This window comes from Amia ocellicauda, chromosome 13 (genome assembly GCF_036373705.1).
Source record: "Amia ocellicauda isolate fAmiCal2 chromosome 13, fAmiCal2.hap1, whole genome shotgun sequence".
In the NCBI taxonomy this organism is placed as follows: Eukaryota; Metazoa; Chordata; class Actinopteri; order Amiiformes; family Amiidae; genus Amia; species Amia ocellicauda.
Window position 1 is genome coordinate 18234321 of NC_089862.1, and position 22033 is coordinate 18256353.

The 22033-nt window shown below is 36.8% G+C and overlaps 1 protein-coding gene across 1 annotated transcript in view; it reads left to right on the forward strand.

Annotated features, from left to right (window-relative positions):
• Positions 1-21458, forward strand: part of tbc1d14 (TBC1 domain family, member 14) — a 40662-nt gene extending 19204 nt beyond the window's left edge. The window contains exons 5-15 of the mRNA XM_066720069.1: positions 5288-5406; positions 8470-8552; positions 9927-10044; positions 10369-10475; positions 13506-13586; positions 13939-14033; positions 14455-14526; positions 15931-16059; positions 16938-17047; positions 17564-17822; positions 18353-21458. Coding sequence (XP_066576166.1) covers positions 5288-5406; positions 8470-8552; positions 9927-10044; positions 10369-10475; positions 13506-13586; positions 13939-14033; positions 14455-14526; positions 15931-16059; positions 16938-17047; positions 17564-17822; positions 18353-18418 — 1239 coding nt within the window. The 3' untranslated portion in view covers positions 18419-21458. The remainder of the gene's footprint in view (positions 1-5287; positions 5407-8469; positions 8553-9926; positions 10045-10368; positions 10476-13505; positions 13587-13938; positions 14034-14454; positions 14527-15930; positions 16060-16937; positions 17048-17563; positions 17823-18352) is intronic.
• Positions 21459-22033: the final 575 nt, after the last annotated feature.

The following is a 22033-nucleotide window of genomic DNA, read 5'->3' on the forward strand; positions in this document are numbered from 1 at the left end:
TGTGTTACACAGGCCTTCCAGCCCTTCCCTCTGCTAATATGCTGCAAGGCCTGACACAATGATGCCGGCTGGAATGGAGTTTGAATCTAGTTGTCTTTAAGGAACAGCAGCTTACATGGTAAGTGCTCTCCCTGAGGCTGTCACCACTACAGGCGAGAGGCTCCGAAACAGAGCTTCATTAATCACTCTCTTCGCTGCTCACGGGGGGCTTAATCTGAACGGCTGATGATCACCACTTCCCCTGCTCTGTTCAGAGGGATTGGACTTCAGTGTTATGGAGTCTGCATGATTACAATCTTCAGACTACACTCTTAGTGGGCTGTTGTCTCTCTTGTTGCTAATCTTTGTTTTACTTGAAGTTGCAGCCTTGAGATAAATACAATCTCTAAAATTGTTGCTTACTAAGTTGTCAAATTATTTCTGTTTGGAAGGGAAAGAACTTTTCAGGATATTTTTTCATCTGTACATTGTGCTCTTCATTTTCTTAGTGTGCTTTGATAAAGGTGTGGAGGTATTCTGCGTGGGGAATAAGTTCCCATTTAATTTCTAGTGGGCAAAGTGTTTATTGCTTGTAAAATGTGTGCTATGTACAGTGCTTTGTGAAAATGCAGACCTGAAAAACAGAACTTGGCTTGCTCAAATATCCTGTTCAGTCAGCCGCACAGATTTGTGTACGTTTCTCAGAGCCTGTTCTTTCAAAAGGGTTGTCCCAGTCAAAAATGCAACTCATGGCGTGCGTGTCATTTCAATTTTTCATGTCGGTATTGATTTTAAGCTAATTATATTCAGACCTAATTGCTTTTATTCTGAGAAGCCAGCCTTAACTATTGAAGTTTATGGACCCTCTTTTAACATTGGTGTCTACATAGAATGGTCTATTGGGAATAGTATCGCAGTTGAATTTGATTTGAGTGACAAAGCCCCTGGGGGAAAGAGCACTTTAGTGGAAATGGGTGTAATCCCAGCTGGGCTTGATCACAAATGGCTTTCAGTCCAAGTTGACAGGCTTTTCTGGTAAGACACTGTTCTTGTATTTATATATTATTGTGTTCTCTTAATTGCCTGAAACCTAGACACTTGAAGTAAAGGCTTAAAGGCTTGAAATATTATTTAAGCATTTCAAATTTTATATAGAAACTCTTATCTTAAGGAGTAAGAGGCGGGGGGGGGTAGTTCATTAACCAGCTGGATTGTAGACGTGCTTTAAACAGGGTTAATTATTCCCTGTAGAACACTAAACCCAGGAAAGCGAAACTGCTCCTGATGGCAGCATTTTAGTGCACTGATTGGTCTATGACTCCCTGAGAAACTACTGCAAATAATGTATTGAAGTCAGGTGACTTGTACCAATTTAGAGCTAACTTATTTAATTATATAAGGGTTAAATATATGCACCAATACCAAATTTAAAGCAAAGGTTAAATATATACAGCTCTGTAGAAAATTAAGAGACCACTGCAAAATTATCAGTTTCTCTGGTTTTACTATTTATAGGTATGTGAGAACATTTCTCCCAAATTCCAAAATATGAATGGAATGGAATGGCTGCCAAACATGTAGAGATGCTGATGCAGTGGTCTCTTAATTTTTTCCAGACCTTGTATATACCTTGTATATTATAATTGGTGGTTTAGAATCTGGAAAATCTGTATGTGATTTCAGACTTTAATACTATCAACATTAGCATGAATTTCTATTGGTTTAATGTTCATTTAAACAATAAATACCATCCCCTCCACCTCTGAGAAGCTATATTTCTGCAGCTGTCATTGACATCTCCAGTGTTCTTTGTGTAAAAATACCTGTAATTTCATGCACAGTGCCTTCACATTCCGAGTTGAAAGTCAATGCTTTCCTGAAGGGCGTATTTGCATTGATGCTGACAAGGTTTGTAGCTTTTCTCTTTCAGCTGTTGACAATTCAAATACCTTTGGCAGGAAGATCTTCCTTGGTGACTGATATGCAATTGCAGAATACATATTTATTATTGGTAATGCCCTACTCAAGGTCCTACTTTGTAGCATAATGGAACAGGAATACTGCAGGGTACCCTTAGCAAAAATTTTAGAGCAAGCTTTTGTTACTTTTGAGCTTTACATTGATCTTCAGTGTTTCTGATGATTATATGAATGGTAGGAGTAGTATTACAGCCATATTTAGCTGTGTTCCCTGTAGACCAACTGGACTTCCCTTTCACCCCTACCTTTTGTTTTGTTTATCAACTGTTTAAGGTGCCCTGCCTGCAGTGGAATGGTTTCACTTCTTTCAAACATCACTCATTTTATTTTTCGGTTCTGCTATTTGGAATTTATTGTAAAGATCACCTTGCAGTATACAATATTTTCTTTATTGTTCAAATGGCTTTACACCTGTTTTCACGTCTTCAACGTTTTCAGCATACTGGACACAACATCTTATTCTAAAGTAACAAGACAGTAATGCATCAGTTGTAAGGTGGCTGCCAGCCAGTGGTCCATTATTATTTAGATAATCTAAAGCACAGCAGCTGTTGTCTCCAGTGCTATTGGTAATGCAGACAGCTAGCCCCGATGTTGAATAGGCACAATTACCTCATGTTGAATCATTTTAGATGCGTTTTATTCAGATACGTAAGAGTCTGTTCAGATTCATTTGAAAATATAATGTTTGAGTGTTGAACATGCTGAGCAGTGCAGAAAAGCCTGAGGACTGACCTATCACTCAGTTAGCTGCGTCTGCAGCCATGCTTATAATGGTGTGTCCCTGGGGTCTGTTGAGGAGCTCTTGTACTGACAGATTAGTTAATCTGGGGAGGAATGTCAGATATCAGACAGTGTGTGGATCAGGTATGGATCTTTTTGGGGTCATATTTTCACAGTTTCAAAATCATTTTACATTTGATTTATTTTTTCCGGTTCAGTTAATGGTAGATTTTTTTTTTTTAATGTTGTTTTTGACCCTTTGTGACCCTTGTGGTCAATAGCGTTTTTATCTTGTGACATGTGGGTTGTGACATTTCTCAAACCAAGCAGCTACATGGTAGACATGAAGAAGGTGTGGCTTGCTAGAATATAGCCTGTGTAGCAACCTTCAGTAGATAATGCAGTTGAGGGGAATTCAAGACGGAGACTAAAAATATCCACATTGCAATATAAATTATTGCTAAATTATTTCAAGAGCAATACAGGCATCCTTATTAGTATGCCATTGAATGTGAGGGATTAGAATAATGTGGAAAATATCAGAGATTTTGGTTAAGTTACAGTCCTGTTTGTTCCTGTTGCAGACTTCTCTCAAATTATCTGGACCTGAAAACCCAAACATAAGGCATGACAAGGTTGCTATATGAGATGTATGTGTCTTTCACTATTTGGTATTCATAACAATGTATAGCATGTATATCTGCCGGGAAAAACACAACTACCTGCTTTATTGTTTTCACATTTGTGTGAGTGTGTGTGTGTGTGTGTGTGTGTGTGTGTGTGTGTATATGTATGTATGTGTATATATATATATATATATATATATATATATATATATATATATATATATATATATATATATATATATATATATATATGTGTGTATATATATATATATATATATATATATATATATATATATATATATATATATATATATATGTATATATATATATATATATATATGTGTATATATATATATATATATATGTATGTATGTATATATATATATGCTGGCTCACTGCCATTTACCTTTCAGTGATATTTTGATCAATTACACATGCTGCTGGTTTTGTCACGATATCCATTGATCTACTTACAAATTGAAGCCAATCCCTGCAGCAGCCTGTCTAACACAAGAAATTGAAAGAATTTCAAAGGTTTCCTGCACAATATTAATGTTGTGGTTTATCCTGACACATTATTGGGTAGAGGGTGACTTGAAAACTGTTATGAATAGTATTTTGCTTCACACAACCTCATGATTAGTGAAGACTCTTTTGATTTCATGAATTAATTTAGTGCATGCAATGTTGTGGCAAGTAGGTGCAACTTTCGCAAGTAATTTATGGTTTAGTGCACTTTTCACTTTCGACAAAGGAATGAGAGATGTGTAAATGAAAGGCAAGTGATGTTTGCTTCAGCAACAGCAATTGTAATAACAGATACTGCTGAACAATGTTTCAGAGACTGGATTCAACAGACCTGGTTTAGAGATGGCTCGAAACGCACTTTATTTCACCTGTACATTTTTAAGCTTGCAGTGAAATCTGAATTCTACATTTTTAAATTTGAATGTACTGAAATTGTTGAGTATTTATCAGGCGTCAACACTGACCTTGAAAATGGTGTGGATGGTGTACAGACGTGAGCAGCTGATCAGTTAAATGGAAACCTGGCTGTTCATTAACCATTGGTGCAGTGAGCTTGTAATAAACATTTTCTTTTTATTATCAGTTTACTTCCTTTGATCCTGTACAGACTACTTTAACTACGTTTCATTACACAACTGGATATAACGTCTAATTGGGCTTCTTAATATGTATTTCTGTGTTTGTCATACTGTCATTGTCAGTTTGCTTTTCTTATTGTCTAAATACAATGACAAACATTTAAACATAGAATAAGTGTTATATTAAAATGAATAAAATCTCTAACCATCAAAAGGAAAGTATTTCAATATTTGAGGGAAAGTCTCTGTGTGTAGTCGGGTCCATAATGAAAAGGATTACTAGAGGTGTTACAGTCAGAGTACACTTGATGTGCATTTTGGGTATTTTCACTCGGATCTGACTGAGAAAGGTGTGAAACAATCGGTGCAAATGAGCCATATAGTATATATGACTCTAGAGAGGAGATGTAAGGCTACAAAATATTTGTACAAACATTACATTTTTTCAGCTATGGTATTATTTTCAAATGTGTTCAGACCTATGGAGGTTGAAATACAGTTTTAAATACATATTGGTGTTTCTTCAGGTTAAAATGTATTCTTACCCCATTTGAAAAAAAAGACAAATGGAATAGTCTTTACTTTTAAGAAAATATCTATTAGCGTTGCTTAGCATTACTGCTGGTTAACCGAGCCATGCATCTGATCTCTGAGTGTAAAGTGTTTTTGTTTGTCTTTTCCACCATTCCCATCCCATCATTCATTAAATGTTGACTTGAGAGAGAGGTAAACAAAGGATAAATAGGCAGATCATTTGAGCTCCTTTCACAATTGTTTTGACGGCAGTGAAAATGGAATCCACCTGTTTAATGGTACAGAAGCTTCATTTACCTATGTTTTTATGAATACTAACCAGATGAATGTCTGTCTGCAGGAATATGAAACGAGAACTGGACGACCTCACAGTCCCCCTTCTCCTAAACAGAGTGTGAGGAAGAACCTGGACTTTGAGCCTCTGTCAACCACGGCACTTATCCTCGAGGACAGACCAGCGTGAGTGCACAGGGGTTACTTTCACTTGTGCTTTATCTCGGAACAATGTAAACTGCAGAACAGAGTGAAATCCCCCATTACTTTCACTTTTCTCTGGGTTCTCCCTAGAAATGTATTGCAGTCACATGTTTTTGTGTAGTAGTTCTGTTACATGCAGTATGGGGCCCTCCATTGGGCATTTCTGTCACTTCCCTGATTCTAGAAGATGTATTTCTAAATTATAAAAGCAAGGGTTTGTAAAAAGAAATGTATTGGGGCAGACCACATTTAATTGTGTGCAGACGGCCTTGTTTGATAACAGGAGAGGACTCTGCTTCAAATAGAACTGCTCACTTTTTCACTTTTCACAATGTTCTGAATTTGAACTTTTAAATATGAATTCCTAGTTTCTCCATAGTTGGATCTTTGTGATAACATCGTAGGACTGTTTCCCTCTGCTACTTTTTGTGTTTCTTCACTTTAATTTTTTCACCACCACCCCACCCAAGTTCAAATTCTTATTCTTCTGAAATGTCTTCATTTTTTAGCAGCTGCTCTTCCAGTTTGACAATTTGTTGGAACAATATTGTCATTATAAAATGTCACTGTCAGTTCAATGGCTGCATTCCTACTGAATCTTTATGATTATCAAGATGTACTTTTGGCTTAGGAAGTCATTCACCACTGCATGTAGGCCATTTCCACAAGCTAGTTGTTCAATTCATTTTAATCAAACATTTTAAAGTGCACTCTACTTCAGTAAATGTTATTTATTGTGGTATAAAAATCTAAACTAAATTTAGATATTTTCAACATAAATCAATTTGTAAAAATGTGCTACATCAATATGGATTGCCAACGTTGTGTGTGTATGTCTCTGCGTACTCTTCCTGATTTTGTAGAGGTTGTCCAAGCAACTTAATGCAGTCAATATCCTGTGTCTACCAATGTGGACACATTCTGCTCAGATTCAGGTCACTCCTTATTTTCTGTACTTGTGCTTCTCCCACATTATCCTAGACCTGTCTCCTTTACTCCAGCACATTTGATACGAAAAGCAGAAAAATAAATATAAAACTTTAATGATGGTATCTTTGCTTCACTTGAGATTTTTCAGTGAAGTGTGCTGTCTACTAGTGTTTTTCAGCTTTCAAGGTTTCCATACAGTGGAGTCTATATGGATTCTGTTAACTTCTGCAATCCATTTGTATTAAACATACACTGCTAATTATGTGTACCACAGTCCTTCTAAGATATAAGGGATTCTCTGCGTATGCATTGAATAACACGGCATTGAGATGAAACCTGGACAGAACACCTACTGCAGTGTAATGAAACAATGCTGGGGAATGCTGCAGTGTTTTTAGCCGTGCACATGATCGATGTAGTCCCAGCTGAAGAGCTTGCTGGGGAGGCCCAAGGTCACTGTGTCCTCCTCACACAGTAGGAGCCTGATCACCATGAATAATGGAGCGCACCGAGCTACTGGATACATTTCCACAGCACCGCTGCAGCAGCCAGCCAGGGAGGGAGCTTTCTTCTAGTGTTCACATTAGAGGACATCCTGAAGCCTTTTCTGCTTGTGTTTTAATTATACGGTCTTGGATCTAATTGGGGTGATTATATAGAGCTTACTGAAGTATATGGTAACAGGCAGAAACAGAAAAATAAAGACTGCTTTGTGCTAATGAGACCTTCAGGGATTTGTGGTTTTATATGTACACTAGGGATGAAAATGAAATGCTGAATTTACTGCTTAATTTAATGAAAATAAATGCATTAATCTTCAGTAAATAAAAGTTTATTACCTTTTTTTTTTCTTCTTCTTGGTATGGTGTTTTTTTATCATCACCTTTTCCATTTAGAATCCTATAGAATGCTTTTAATTTGCCTCTGTATATTTTATTGTAGTTTTCACGAATCCCACTTTCCTTAAATTGCCTTCACTTAAACACACAACCTGCATATTTTCTCTACCTTGACCTTGTGTAATCTTATACATTCTTATCCATTTGTATCATTGTAATCCATTCAGTCAGTGTTTACATATTTTCTGTAGATGGTGGGGGTGTACCCTTAAGACGTTGACACCTTTGCAAAGTTAATCGTATACATTTTGCTTCTGAAGCTTGCTGAATGACAGGATTGTAAGCTTGATGTTAGTCAGATCAAATCGGATCTCACTGCATTTCAGAAAACACGCTAACCTAACCTAAATCCAGCCACCCAAACTAATTACCCTTAAAATCATATAACTGTTAACTACTAATTATGAGCTGTATGTGGGAATGCCTCTTTTCACTATACATAATTAAAAAAATGTCAGTTAAAATTTAATTCAGGAAATAGAAATGATGCACAAACAGTACCTTTATGCGATCAGCATGAAGTTACCCTTCTCCCATCTAACTATATGCATTATGATCATATTTGTATTTACTGCACCATATGTGTAATGTTAAATTGGATGATGAAAATGTGTATATATGCTCTCATATTACACACTTATTGTTGTTGTCCAGCTGAGGGTTGAAATACCAGAATTAGTGTCATTTCCTTGCAGTGTGTTGCACACCTGAAACATAATTTCTGACAATTCCTGTTCCCATAGTCAGCTAGGAAATAATGATTTCCACTGTGAGTCAGAAAGAATCGAGCCAAGGCTTATTTTATACCTTCACTCATGTATCACAAAAGTCCTTTCACATTCCTCACATGCATTGATTATGTGGTGTTGAAGATATAAAAAGTTGTATAATTATGCAAATTTTTATAACTAACAGTAATTCTTGGTTGGTTTAGCCTTTTCACAAATCAGAGTTGTAATTATTTATCCATTGTTTTGGTGTCATTACCCAGGCAATTTCTGTGCCACATTATATTAATTAAAACCTCACAATTATTGTTTGTGTAATACGCCAGTCACTGAACAGCATTACGAAGTAATGTTAGCAGTCAACACTGCAAGGTGTTATGTTACCCTTCAGGGCCTCTAACCCAGAGGAAAGGAAATGTTACCCTTTATCTATTTACATATGTTAACCATTTTATTAATCTGCGCAAGTATCTCTTACTTTGTTTTAGGAATCTCCCTGCTAAGCCTGTTGAAGAAGCTCAGAAGCACAGACAGCAGTATGAAGAGATGGTTGCCCAAGCAAAGAAAAGAGGTATTTATTTGTATTCATATTTATTTATACATGCATGCACACACACACTCCTACTCATAAGTGGATCTGTGTGGTTTGAGAGATGCAGAATACTGTCTTGTGCTCTTCATTGTCCCACATAGTTACAAATCCTCTTATATCCCATTGTACCCTGTACCAATCAGGACATCTAGCTCTCCATAACAAGCTGGTCCCTAATTAATAAAATGTAGTAATACAAGTTTTATTATATCCAAGTTTTTTGTGCCTGAAATGCTATTTCCTTTCCCTAGTTCCCCCAGAGATCTTTATAATACTAAAAAGCTTTGTTCTATATACAATGTCTGCTATAAGAATTGAAGTTCTGCCAAGTGATTAAGAAGGCTGTGGTCTGACTGACAGGCATGCCTGTACTTCAGTAAAAGCAGCTGTAGAGATGACTTGGACCAGGAAATTACTTCAGACTTTAATTGACACACTGGATGTGGAAAGTGTGTTATGCTGTAGCTGTAATCTGTTGCTTTAACCACCTGCTAAACTGAATAGCACTTTCATTGTGTGTTTATTCTAAAAGTTTAGACTCTATAATTGATTATCATTATATAGTATATACAAATGGCACTTCTGTGATTTTTGCCACCTTTTTTCAGTGATCTTGTAAGAAGAAGAAAAAATAAGCATGTGCTGCTAAAACTGATCAACTGAAAGCACTGACTTCTGACAGTGAAATTGTATTACAGCATAAATCCCTGGAAATCACCCAGCTTTACTAAAACATTGCAGTAAGCTTCCTTGGAGGTCTGGATTTAATCCCCTGCACGTGGGGCTTTGCTCAGCAAATACCTCCCTGCCACTGCATTGTCTAAGCCATGTCTGTTAGAAAGACTGTGACTTGGGTATTTCAGACTGATTGAGAATAACCGGGAAATGTCTGCTTGATGCTTCCATCTGTGTTTCCTTGCTGAGGGAGTGGAGCGCTCCTTCATTTATCATTCATTTTAATGTTAGTACTTCAGGTTTGTTATGTTTCCTCCTTTTTATGTGAATCATATAGATGTACTATAACCCCACAAAGATAAAGTAAGGACAAAATGGGTGTTGCTTGTGAGTTTAAAGCATGGTTTAGATAAAGCCTTTTGTGCTACTAGAGTCCTTCCACACATTGTCCTCATCTTCCTGGGGTTTACAGCCTAGACATCTGAAAGGACACGTGCATGTGTGTCTCAGGATTCCCCTGTATAAACTAGGATCAATGGCCCTGAGCTGGGAGGTATTTTACATGATAACCATTGCAGACAGTTCAGTAAGACAAAAACTACAGAGATCGTGTCCTTATTTTTAAATCTGTCAATCTTCAATCAGAAATATATATTCCTGTTTCCTTTCTTATTACAGAAATGAAAGAGGCTCAGAAAAGAAAGAAACAACTTGAAGAGAGATGCAAACTGGAAGAAAGCATCACAAATGCAGCACACACCTGGAATCAGGAGATCTTACCAAACTGGGAAACCATGTGAGTCTATGTAATATGAAGTAGTGTGGCATCTTTTTTACTGGCGATGAAATGTAAAGGTCAAATCAGCTTCACAGCCTTGTGTATATCCTCAGCAGAGCAGTGATGGATCTAACCAGGAGTAATCATGTGTTTTACAGTGTGGACTACTTTGCATTTCATATGCAGCATGCACTTGTCTTGTTTTATGTTTTGGTGTACCCTACCCCACCTAGATATCTCAAAACATGATCAGGTGCTATAGTCATCATAAATCATGTAATTAGGGGCCTGGGACCGGGTTTGCACAGGGGAGAGCCGTGTTGATGCTGGTTTGTGCTGTAGGTGTACTGCTCGGAAGGTGCGCGAGATGTGGTGGCAGGGAGTGCCCCCTAGCGTGAGGGGAAAGGTGTGGAGCTTAGCAGTGGGCAATGAGCTAAACATCACTCATGGTACGTCATTCTTCTATGCTTTAAGATGGTTTTGTCAGATATGTATATGTATGTGTGTATGCATGCAATCCTTTTATATTCCATGCTTTTTTTGTTCTCTCCATAACTAGAATGTCAGAAACCGAAAAGGAGGGCCCTAGTGTGTGCACTGGTTAAATGTAAACCTTTATTTTTAAACACGTGATCTAAATATCCCAGGGGGGGCGGTGGTACACTGAAACCAAGCGGAGTCGGCACATTACACAGGATGAGCAACGTGTGCGGTATTGTTTTTCACCCAGCCACATGTTTTCTGTTACACTGCTTAATGTGCCTAAGGGTACATTCACTGTACCGGAAATAAGTCGCACAGCAGTGTGCTGTTCTGCTACATAGGAGATAGTCTGTCTGTTATAATCACAAATATGATTGTATTGATGTATTTAAATATATATATATATATATCCTGTATGTCTGCTATTACCAGTTTCAGTTGACCTGCCAAAATGCCCAGTTCTTTGTTCTTTAAAACTTGAATCCAGCTTGAGGTTTAGGTCTAAATTATACATGGATCATATCAAATGTCAGGATGGCACAAAGGCAAGTTGTGTGTATTGATTCCAAGTTTGGACACCAACATGCTCTCATCTTACTGTGGCCCATGAATTCTGACACTTTTGTTCTCTGCACTCAAAGATCGCTTATAAGGTTTGGAGAACATAAAATGCTTCATCAAATAGTTGGTTTGTTTGGTTTAGGTAATATTTCAATAAATAGTGTCATGAATTTCATTTGTAGGTAAACTGCATCGGAACCACATCTCATTTGTTCTCCAAAAGACAAAAAGGCACAGTTCATATAATTCTAATTGTGGTCACTAGGTGGCAATAGCACAGTTTACAGAAAAGCACTTGCTTTTTGCATAATTCTTCAGCACCTCCCTATACATATGTATAGTGAGGGGAAAAAAGTATGTGATCCCCTGCTGATTTTGTACGTTTGCCCACTGACAAATAAATGATCAGTCTATAATTTTAATGGTAGGTGTATTTTAATAGTGAGAGACAGAATAACAACAAAAAATCCAGAAAAATGCATTTCAAAAAAGTTATAAATTGATTTGCATGTTAATGAGGGAAATAAGTATTTGACCCCTTCGACTTAGTACTTGGTGGCAAAACCCTTGTTGGCAATCACAGAGGTCAGACGTTTCTTGTAGTTGGCCACCAGGTTTGCACACATCTCAGGAGGGATTTTGCCCCACTCCTCTTTGCAGATCCTCTCCAAGTCATTAAGGTTTCGAGGCTGACGTTTGGCAACTCGAACCTTCAGCTCCCTCCCCAGATTTTCTATGGGATTAAGGTCTGGAGACTAGCTAGGTCACTCCAGGACCTTAATGTACTTCTTCTTGAGCCACTCCTTTGTTGCCTTGGCTGTGTGTTTTGGGTCATTGTCATGCTGGAATACCCATCCACGACCCATTTTCAATGCCCTGGCTGAGGGAAGGAGGTTCTCACACAAGATTTGACGGTACATGGCCCCGTCCATCGTCCCTTTGATGCGGTGCAGTTGTCCTGTCCCCTTAGCAGAAAAACACCCACAAAGCATAATGTTTCCACCTCCATGTTTGACGGTGGGGATGGTGTTCTTGGGGTCATTCCTCCTCCTCCAAACACAGCGAGTTGAGTTGATGCCAAAGAGCTCGATTTTGGTCTCATCTGACCACAACACTTTCACCCAGTTCTCCTCTGAATCATTCAGATGTTCATTGGCAAACTTCAGACGGGCCTGTATATGTGCTTTCTTGAGCAGGGGGACCTTGCGGGCGCTGCAGCATTTCAGTCCTTCACGGCGTAGTGTGTTACCAATTGTTTTCTTGGTGACTATGGTCCCAGCTGCCTTGAGATCATTAACAAGATCCTCCCGTGTAGTTCTGGGCTGATTCCTCACCGTTCTCATGATCATTGAAACTCCACGAGGTGAGATCTTGCATGGAGCCCCAGACCGAGGGAGACTGACAGTTATTTTGTGTTTCATCCATTTGCGAATAATCGCACCAACTGTTGTCACCTTCTCACCAAGCTGCTGATGGTCTTGTAGCCCATTCCTGCTTTGTGTATGTCTACAATCTTGTCCCTAACATCCTTGGACAGCTCTTTGGTCTTGGCCATGGTGGAGAGTTTGGAATCTGATTGATTGATTGCTTGTGTGGACAGGTGTCAATTATACAGGTAACGAGCTGAGATTAGGAGCACTCCCTTTAAGAGAGTGCTCCTAATCTCAGCTCGTTACCTGTATAATAGTCACCTGGGAGCCAGAAATCTTGCTGATTGATAGGGGATCAAATACCTATTTCCCCCATTAACATGCAAATCAATTTATAACTTTTTTGAAATGTGTTTTTCTGGATTTTTTTGTTGTTATTCTGTCTCTCACTGTTAAAATACACCTACCATTAAAATTATAGACTGATCATTTCTTTGTCAGTGGGCAAACATACAAAATCAGCAGGGGATCAAATACTTTTTTCCCTCACTGTACATATAGGTAAAGCTTTGATTTGGAGAATGTTTTATAGATATTTGCCATTATTACCTTTCTCTGTTGTTTTTTTCTGTTATTAAATAAATACATTGTACAAATATATGCAATGCATGCATTTTGTTTGGAGGAATAAAGGCAACAGTGTAAAGTAGAGATTAGGAGTCTGGGCAAAGCACAGGATCATTAGTTCACATCCTGGAGACAGTGCTGATGTAACTGAGCAAGCTGCTCTACTCAGATTGATCCAGTAGAAAAACTCAGCTGTATGATTGGGACGTAAATTGTTCTGGATAAAGCATTAAGCACATTCATTAATAATGTTGCACCTAATGTTTAGACCAATACAATATTTATTTTACATTTATACTGCTGTTGTTATCCATTACAGTCTTGTTTTAGTTTTCAAGATCAATTAATAAAATGTCAGGATTGTTTATTGGAGGACTGTTACACCATGGCAACAAAAACAGATTCAGCTATTCCATTGACCCATCTGTCTTCATACAGAACTGTACAATATCTGTCTGGCGCGAGCCAAAGAGAAGTGGAAGTCACTGCCAGCGTCTGTTCCAGAGACAGAAAGCGAAGGTACTGTCTGAATGGCTGCTGCTGTACTTATCATAGGTACCAGTTACATGTTCAGACCTTCTCAGTAGCATTAGTCATCTGAGTTTCAATTTTTTGAACACATGTTTATCAATTTTCAAAGAATCATTTGTGCATTTTTGTCAGTCATGTTTTAAAAATATGTAAATCACTGCACTTGTTTATTGACAGTTTCAAAATTAAATATTACAGTTTTCATTCAGAATCAGAAGTTAAGTTTTTAGGTCAGGAAAAAAGGTTTATAGAAATGTACTGTACATTGTAGAGTTTAATTCATTCTTATTCTATTATTGCATTTTATTAGGAAACATGATTATTTTGTGTTTGATTGTAGATACTGGATTATCATTGGCAGACAGAGAAGCAAGCCTGGAGCTTATAAAATTGGATATTTCCAGAACATTTCCTAATCTCTGTATTTTCCAGAAGGTATGCATCAAACCACTAATGTGTGACAGTTTTACCCAAAACATTTGTTTTTACTGTTTTTAGAAGATAATTTATATAAATCTCCATTAAGAAGTTTCTTGACATTTTCGCTGTCATTTTTTAATAAGGAATGGCACAATCTACATATTAATTAGGGTCAATATGGTAATCGTAAATCGGCTGTTTTAATTTTTTTTGTTTTGTTTGTTTTTTCAAGAAAGGTGACCACAAATCCTTATTGGATTCATATTACAATATCACACTTGCCCACATTTCAAGTTGACCAATCAAAGCAAACACAAATTATAATATAATTCACATCAGAATTGTGCTTCACATATAAACATTCCTAATTTGGTATTTTCTTAGTATCAGTATAAATTGAGTTTGTTTTCACTTTTGGACTTGTCTTCTGCTGCAGGGTGGCCCATACCATGACATGCTGCACAGCATTCTGGGAGCATACACCTGCTACCGCCCCGATGTGGGATATGTAAGTTTTGTCCTGTTTGAGGTATTTTTTGTACAAGGAAGTTCATTCCTCTGTTATAATGTATTCCAGGCTACTGTTCAATCCTTCTCATACTGCATTTTCATTTTTTTCTCTATGTATTTAGGTTTTGCTGTGTGCAATTTACAGTAGTTAGGTGGTTTGTAATTCAGTTTTCCCCTCCCTGATGTTAAGAATTATATTTTGTATTGAAGTAGGTGAAAAGTGTTCTTCTTTTGTTCTGTTATTCAGCATCTGGCCTGCTGTGTGGCTCTCAAGAGCTGGCACAGTTATGGACAAACACTCGCTTAACCTTTCAACAATGTGCAGCATTAAAAATGAACAATTGGAATTCATAAGACTTTTTCATCATGGTCATTATACAGAACATTAATTATTTTACTGCAGGCTTTTGCCTGTAACTGTAAATCTGCAATCTGCCCAGCAGTATACTTTAAAATGACGCCCAAATGCGTTTACGCTTCGAAAGTGGTTTTGTGTTTATTTATTTATTTACAGTGTAAATAAAATTATTGCACAAAAAACTAAAGCGTAATGTTTCATTGTGTCCATTATCACTATTATTGACATGTAAGGCAGCCATCTGCTGGGAGAGCAGGATTTTATATTGTACGTTTCCCAATAAAAATTAATTAAAATTAATTAAATGTACATTGACTGGTTTATACAGGAACTGGCATTCAGATGCATATGAAAGTAAAACCCGAATGATCGTTCACAAGTGCTATTTGCCTCTCTTATAGGTGAGCGGAATGTAGATGTTTTTCGTAGAAGGACACTGTGGCCTGTGGCTTTAGCACGAACGGTGCAGGCTCTGAAACCACAAAGCATCAGGGCTTGGTGCAGCGTTGCTCAGCACCCATCGCTCTGACCACAAGCCTACAGCATGAGCCCCTTAGTCTCGTCATATTTAATTTTATTTGACTCTCGCTTGGAGAGTAGGTGCTGCAGCATATGTAATTACAAATGTTTTATAAATACAATGTATAGAACGGGTTTCATTATTAAAAATAATAATGAAATAATTGCTACTAAGCAATGAAGATGGCCATTTTAGTCATTAAGATTTCTTCCATGCCATAAATATTTAATAGTTTTAAGAACAACCCTCTTTGTGTTTCAAGATCACTGTGTGGAGAATGCAATGGGTGTACAACACTCATTTCGAGAAAAATTAAAAGATATGGTTATAATTCCGTGATGCAAAATGCACACTTGTTCACCTTTAGTAACCATCATGTATAATGCAAATGCTGTAGTTGACTAGCCAGGCAGCAGGTAATTTAATAGCAGTTCATATGTCATACTAAAACTACATTGACTAAAAATGAAATCATTAAACTTTTTCAATTAATTGCCTTTGTTTTTCCACTTGTCTTGCTGCAGGTACAGGGAATGTCCTTTATTGCTGCAGTTTTGATTCTTAACCTTGACACTGCAGATGCCTTCATTGCTTTTGCCAACCTGTTGAATAAACCTTGCCAGATGGCGTTCTTTCGAGTGGACCACAGCCTTGTGAGTAACGTATTTCAATAGAAATCACCGGACTCTTAGCTTACACTCAGGGCCTGATGTTTTGAAACTCAAGCAGTCAAGCAGTTTTTCTCACTTTTAAGATTTCACATTATGATCATGTATCAGGCTCTTTGCACCTATTTTGTTTGCTATATGTACTGCTCTTGCGCATATTTAAAGCACTTACCAACTTCAAAATCAGGCCCTAAATGTTATAATCTCCAATGCATTAAAACATGGAGAGAGAAGAGTATAATACTCTCTCAAAACAATAAAACATTAGGATATGCTATGACAAAAAACATTTAAATATTTTAAAATATCTTTAAATATAAAAGATATGTGTGTGTGTGTGTGTGTGTGTGTGTGTGTGTGTGTGTGTATATATATATATATATATATATATATATATATATATATATATATATATATATATATGTGTAACTTAAGAAAATCCGTGCACTACAGCGTCTTCACTTCTATGAGGTGCTGGCCCAAATAAGGCAAAAATATATAAAGAAAATTAAATTTTGTAGCTTCACTCTCACTTATTAGTTATTTAGACCAGACTTTTATATTATCATTTTATTGAATAACTCACACTCACAACGCATTTTGACACTGCTGTGTCTTCATCAGGTAGCCTTCACCTAGCTTCACCTAAATGAAAGTGTAATAATATAAAAGTCTGGTCTAAATAACTAATAAGTGAGAGTGCAGCTACAAAATTTAATTTTCTTTCTTTATATATATATATATATATATATATATATAAAAATAAAAACACTCTGTAGTCTTGTTTATTGAAAATATAGTTTTGAATAAGCACCCCAAAGGTTAGGAGCAACCTTTATAAAATTATTTCCCTTCTTTTATAGATGTTGACCTATTTTGCAGCGTTTGAAGTATTCTTTGAAGAAAACCTACCAAAGTTATTTGTGCATTTTAAGAAAAATAACTTAACTCCAGATATTTATTTAATTGACTGGTAAGTACCTCATGTATGTATGTATGTGTGCGTGTATATATATATGTAATGCTATGTATCGAGTTACTAAATGAGGTTATGGATAAGCATAACTCTTAGTGAAAATGAAATGTCAGTACATTTATTTTTGTTCTTAATCTCTTTATTTGTATACAGTGTCATTCATGTTTTTAGACTATGATGGGTTTTCATGTATATCACAATAGATATATATCCTTTATCTTAAGATAGCAGTATATCCATTATCTTAAACGGGCACCAACAGTTATGGGGTTTGGACATGATAAGGCAAACATGACTGCAGGTCTGCTTCATTTGGTGGCTACTGCAAAATAGGGGAAGAGTTTAGACTCTTGAGGCACAGCTCTTGTGAGAGCATTGATCGCAACACCAGTATGACCCCCCCAGCTGCTGGTGCCAATGGAAAGCAATCCATCAATAGCTGTACCCTTATGGGCCTGTCTTGTCACAAGTCTTTCACTGAGTAGTTTTATGGGGCTTGGTGTTTCCATGCAGGATTTTCACCCTGTACAGTAAGTCCTTACCCCTGGACCTGGCCTGCCGTGTCTGGGATGTTTTCTGCCGCGACGGGGACGAGTTTCTCTTTCGCACGGCCCTGGGCATATTGAAACTTTATGAGGACATTCTGACCAAAATGGACTTCATCCACAATGCTCAGTTTCTTACCAAGCTGCCAGAGGACATCTCGGCAGAGGAACTGTTTATAGCCATCGCTTCCATCCAGATGCAAAGCAAGAACAAGAAATGGGCTCAGGTAGGAAAGGAGAGTTTATTAGCATAAACCTTCAACAGAAATGCAATGCTTAAAAGCTTTCAAGTAACCACTTCAGATATCTGAAAACCACTCTAGCTGTTTATTATTGTATTTTTTTGTTAACACCGTTCACACCGTTGACAGAGCACTTGCTTTGAAATCTACAATTTGTGTCTGGTCATAAGTCTCTCTGAGGCAGTAATCGGATTTCCTCCTGTACTGCTACACAACTGTTGCACTACCATGCTAGCTTTAGTTGTTTCCGTTCATATTAAAGGGCTTTCAGTGTTCTTCAAAATACCTTCCTTCTTTGTCTTTTGAAGTTTAAATTATTACTGTGGTATTTGTCATGCATGCATACCCATATTGATGAGCCTTGCATTAAAGGCCCATTTGTCTAGGACACTAAGTTTGATGACCTGATCCCTGTCACCTTTGTCAATAACACACTCGCTGTGGTTTCATCAGCTCTGCTCTTGCCCAGTATGTCACGGGTTGTCTTTTAACTCTCTGTTCTGTTTATAATTCAGGTACTTCAAGCACTGCAGAAAGACAACCGCGAGCAGGAACGGGGAAGTCCTGTACTAAAACGTTGAATCAGCTGAACAAAGCCATTTCTACAAACAACATGCTGACAGATCTCCCAAAAGAATGAAGCTGGCTCTTTACAAGTGATGAGTATATTGTGAACAATGAAGCCCCTGAAACAAAGGGCTTGTGTTGTAGTCTTCACACTGGACTTGGCCTTAACCAGATCTCTTGAGGAAATTCTACCAAGAACTAAAGCCTTAAACTGACCTTATACCCTTTCCAATGTAACCATCTAAGGGTACAGGTGTCTGGAGAGAGGGGGTGAAGGATGTCAGAATGTAAACCTTCCATCTTCTATCAGGTTTTATATTGAAGTGATGCGAGGTCCAATATGAACTTCCTACTCCTTGGTATTTTGTTTTGTTTGTTTGACAATGTTTTGGCTGGAATTGTGTTAGTTGAGTTTGGTTTATTCAGTATACAACGAGAGGTGAAAATCTAAGGGAAAGGTTAGTGTCTGAAGTAGTTTAATTGGCCTGAAGCATTAGATTCACGTGAACACATTTGTTAAAATTGCAATCTTTATAGTACTAAAAGACACTGGTAACAAACAATTCAGTATGGGTCTGTGTTGATGTTAAGAGAAACACTGGATAAAAGTTTTTTGTTTTTTCATTTAAGTGTTCAGAACTTGAATTGCTTAAACGTGTGGTTGAAGTGTAACGAAACCCAAAGTGGTATGTAGAGAATCGGCAATGCAAGAGCTCAGTTAGTCTCAGAAAGGTGCTTGAACAGCATCTGTGCTGCCTCTTTTTGCACATTTCATTTTGCAAGTGATGTTTTAGATGTGATTGATCTAAAGACAATCTTATTTTGGTCACCTACGCTGTCATAGTTTTGTTGTAAAACTGAGTCACTATAACTTTGTCTGTTTAGCTTTTGCTTTTCCGCAATGTGTTGTTCTAAATCATTTGGAATAACGTAATTTTCTCTGGTGATACATTACTAATAAAAGTAGTGCATCACAGAGATTGTACATCTTGTAATAGCTTCTCCAAAAGTGTACATTTGTTTTGTTTGTATCATATGATTTGTGTTTGTGTACATTTTACAAGATGTTTTTTGTATATAAGAGTACAGTCACAAAATCTGAAATGTTGACTGAAATGCTGCTCCACCAAATTACTTGTTTTGCTACTGATTTTAATGTGCAATAGAAAAGGGTGGGAGAGTTCATGTATAATTTGATCATATATATTTTAAAAGGATTATTAATAATTCCTTGTTTAAAATCTACTTTTAACAAGGCTTGAAACTTGGGGTACCTACTTTTTAATTAATCAAGTGCATGAAATAAATTGGATGCATATTTGCATTTTTTTTTAACATACAAATATATATATTTATGATATCCAGCAAAGCTAAGGGTAGATTATGAAATATCTCAGTCTCCTTGTTGACATTAATGGGAAGGAATACATTATACCATTTCATGTATTTTATGAGCTACAAACCACAACCCTGAAGAAATACACTTTTCTGGATAAGATGGCAGGTGGCAAGATTGGCACAGTAAGAAGGAGTTTAAACGTATATATAGGCTATATATTTTGGCGTTACACTTCACACTGTGAAGGTGTATTTTTAGATTTCAAGTAACCCACCCACCATACTATGAATTGCATTTCCCTGCCCTTTTTATGTGCGGTTCGTTTTTTTTTTGTTTGCTTATTTGGTCTGCTCATCCATGTGTGTATGTCAGAATATTTGTCTCACTGTGTCTATTAGAGCTGCCCAGACTGGTGGCTCACAGTAGCTTCCCTTACATGTGCTGGGAGCAGGAAAAACGTGTGGGGAAAATGATTTTTAAGAACTGTCATTCTCTTTAAAAGGTAGTTTTCCTGTGATTTAAGAAAAATATTTATCTTTGTTACAAAAAAAAAAAGTTATTTTTCCAAAACTACTTGTTACTTTCCAGAGTGTGCTGCTGCTTCTTAAAACTGAAATACAAACCAATAGTTGACCCATGGAGACATGGTCCCTATGCAGTGCATTTCCATTATGTTGTGACATTCCCAATTCTAGGTTTCTAATATATCCTGACACTGGACACTTGTTTTGTTTTTATGTATTAATGAATACACTCCTCCTTCCCGTGTGAAGTAGAAAATATTGCAATGAGTTTTACACAAGTTATTACAAATGGTTACGCCTCACCCCACTCACAGGTGTTAACAATTATTTGTAGTCTGTGGGCTTTGTGGACTGGATATTTGTGAGGTTTGTTACATTGGTAGTGGTTTCTTGTGCACATGATTGCTTGAATCAGGTACTTGTCTTTGTGAACATCAAGGAAAAGCACTTTTTTTTTCATGGGACCTTTGTTCTATATTTTAAATGTTATTTAAATTAATTGTTATTCAATTATACCTTTTTAAACATTGCTTTAACAAGTTGTGGTGCCTCCATTCCAAGTTAATCTCCTCAGTGCTGTCGTTTGTCTTGAAATATACACATTGAAAGGACTCTCGCGCAGATAAAGTATGTTTCTTTGTGTTTGTACACTATTTATAACCCCGTGTCAGTCTTGAATGTGTGTTTTTCCATGTTTTCAAAAATATTTTCTACTAATATGCATTCTTGGACAAGTAAAGCTTGTTAGACTTATTATTCTCTGAAAACAGTAAAGTAATGGTTCAGGAATGCACATGTATAGCATGGATCCAAGCTAGAGAAAACATGCCTCTATATGGCATATGACATGGCATTATAATCATCTAGAGATCAGATAAAATCAGATTAGAGATCTGCCACTAACTGCAGAATTGTGTTTTCAATCATGACATTTAAAGTGCTATTGTGAAACAAACTAAAGTTACCATCTACAAGACGAAGTTGGATAGCAGAATACAATCAAATCAATGTGTTGTGTTTTTAATTATATTTATTTTATTGTTTTTTGTTTTTCATTTTAATGTATAACTACCAAATATCCAAGGGACCTAATTTGAGTTCATTTTGGGGATTTGGAGTAGAAACTGGAACTGTACCTTTCACCTGAAGTGTAAATACTGTTTTATTAAATAAAGCTCTGTAAATATACAATTGTCTCATGTCCATTAGTTTAATATTGAACCCATATAATGTCCCCCTTCTCCATATGATGTTAGCTTTTTTTAATTTAATTTTATTTAATAATAAAATTTATTTAATCCCCAACCAAGTTTTCATAGTGCATGTGATCTAAGGACTTCCTATAAAATATATTTTGTATGCACATCCACATTGTCATATGTTCAACTTGGGGCTCTGCAGAAAGAATTCACTCCAAAGCTCTACATAGACCCAGACATGAATACAAAACAAAAAATGCTGATCAGGCGAAAGACTAAACCTTTATTTCCGAAATGCGTGCAGCTCACTATTTAAAAATCATGTGAAAAGTCCTTTCCCCGACTACACCTGACCACATTGCATTTAGAATTGCAAACTGTTTTCTAGAAGATACTTTTTTTTTTTTTTTAGTTGGTGTGAGTGTATTTTCTAAATGTTTCTTAAAGCTTTTAATAGTAGTCAAACGTTAGTAATGTTCCCACACATACACACACACACACTTTCGGTAGGGGAGAGTGAGTGTCTGACCTATAAGGTTGGCAGGACTTGAGTTAGCCAACTCTATT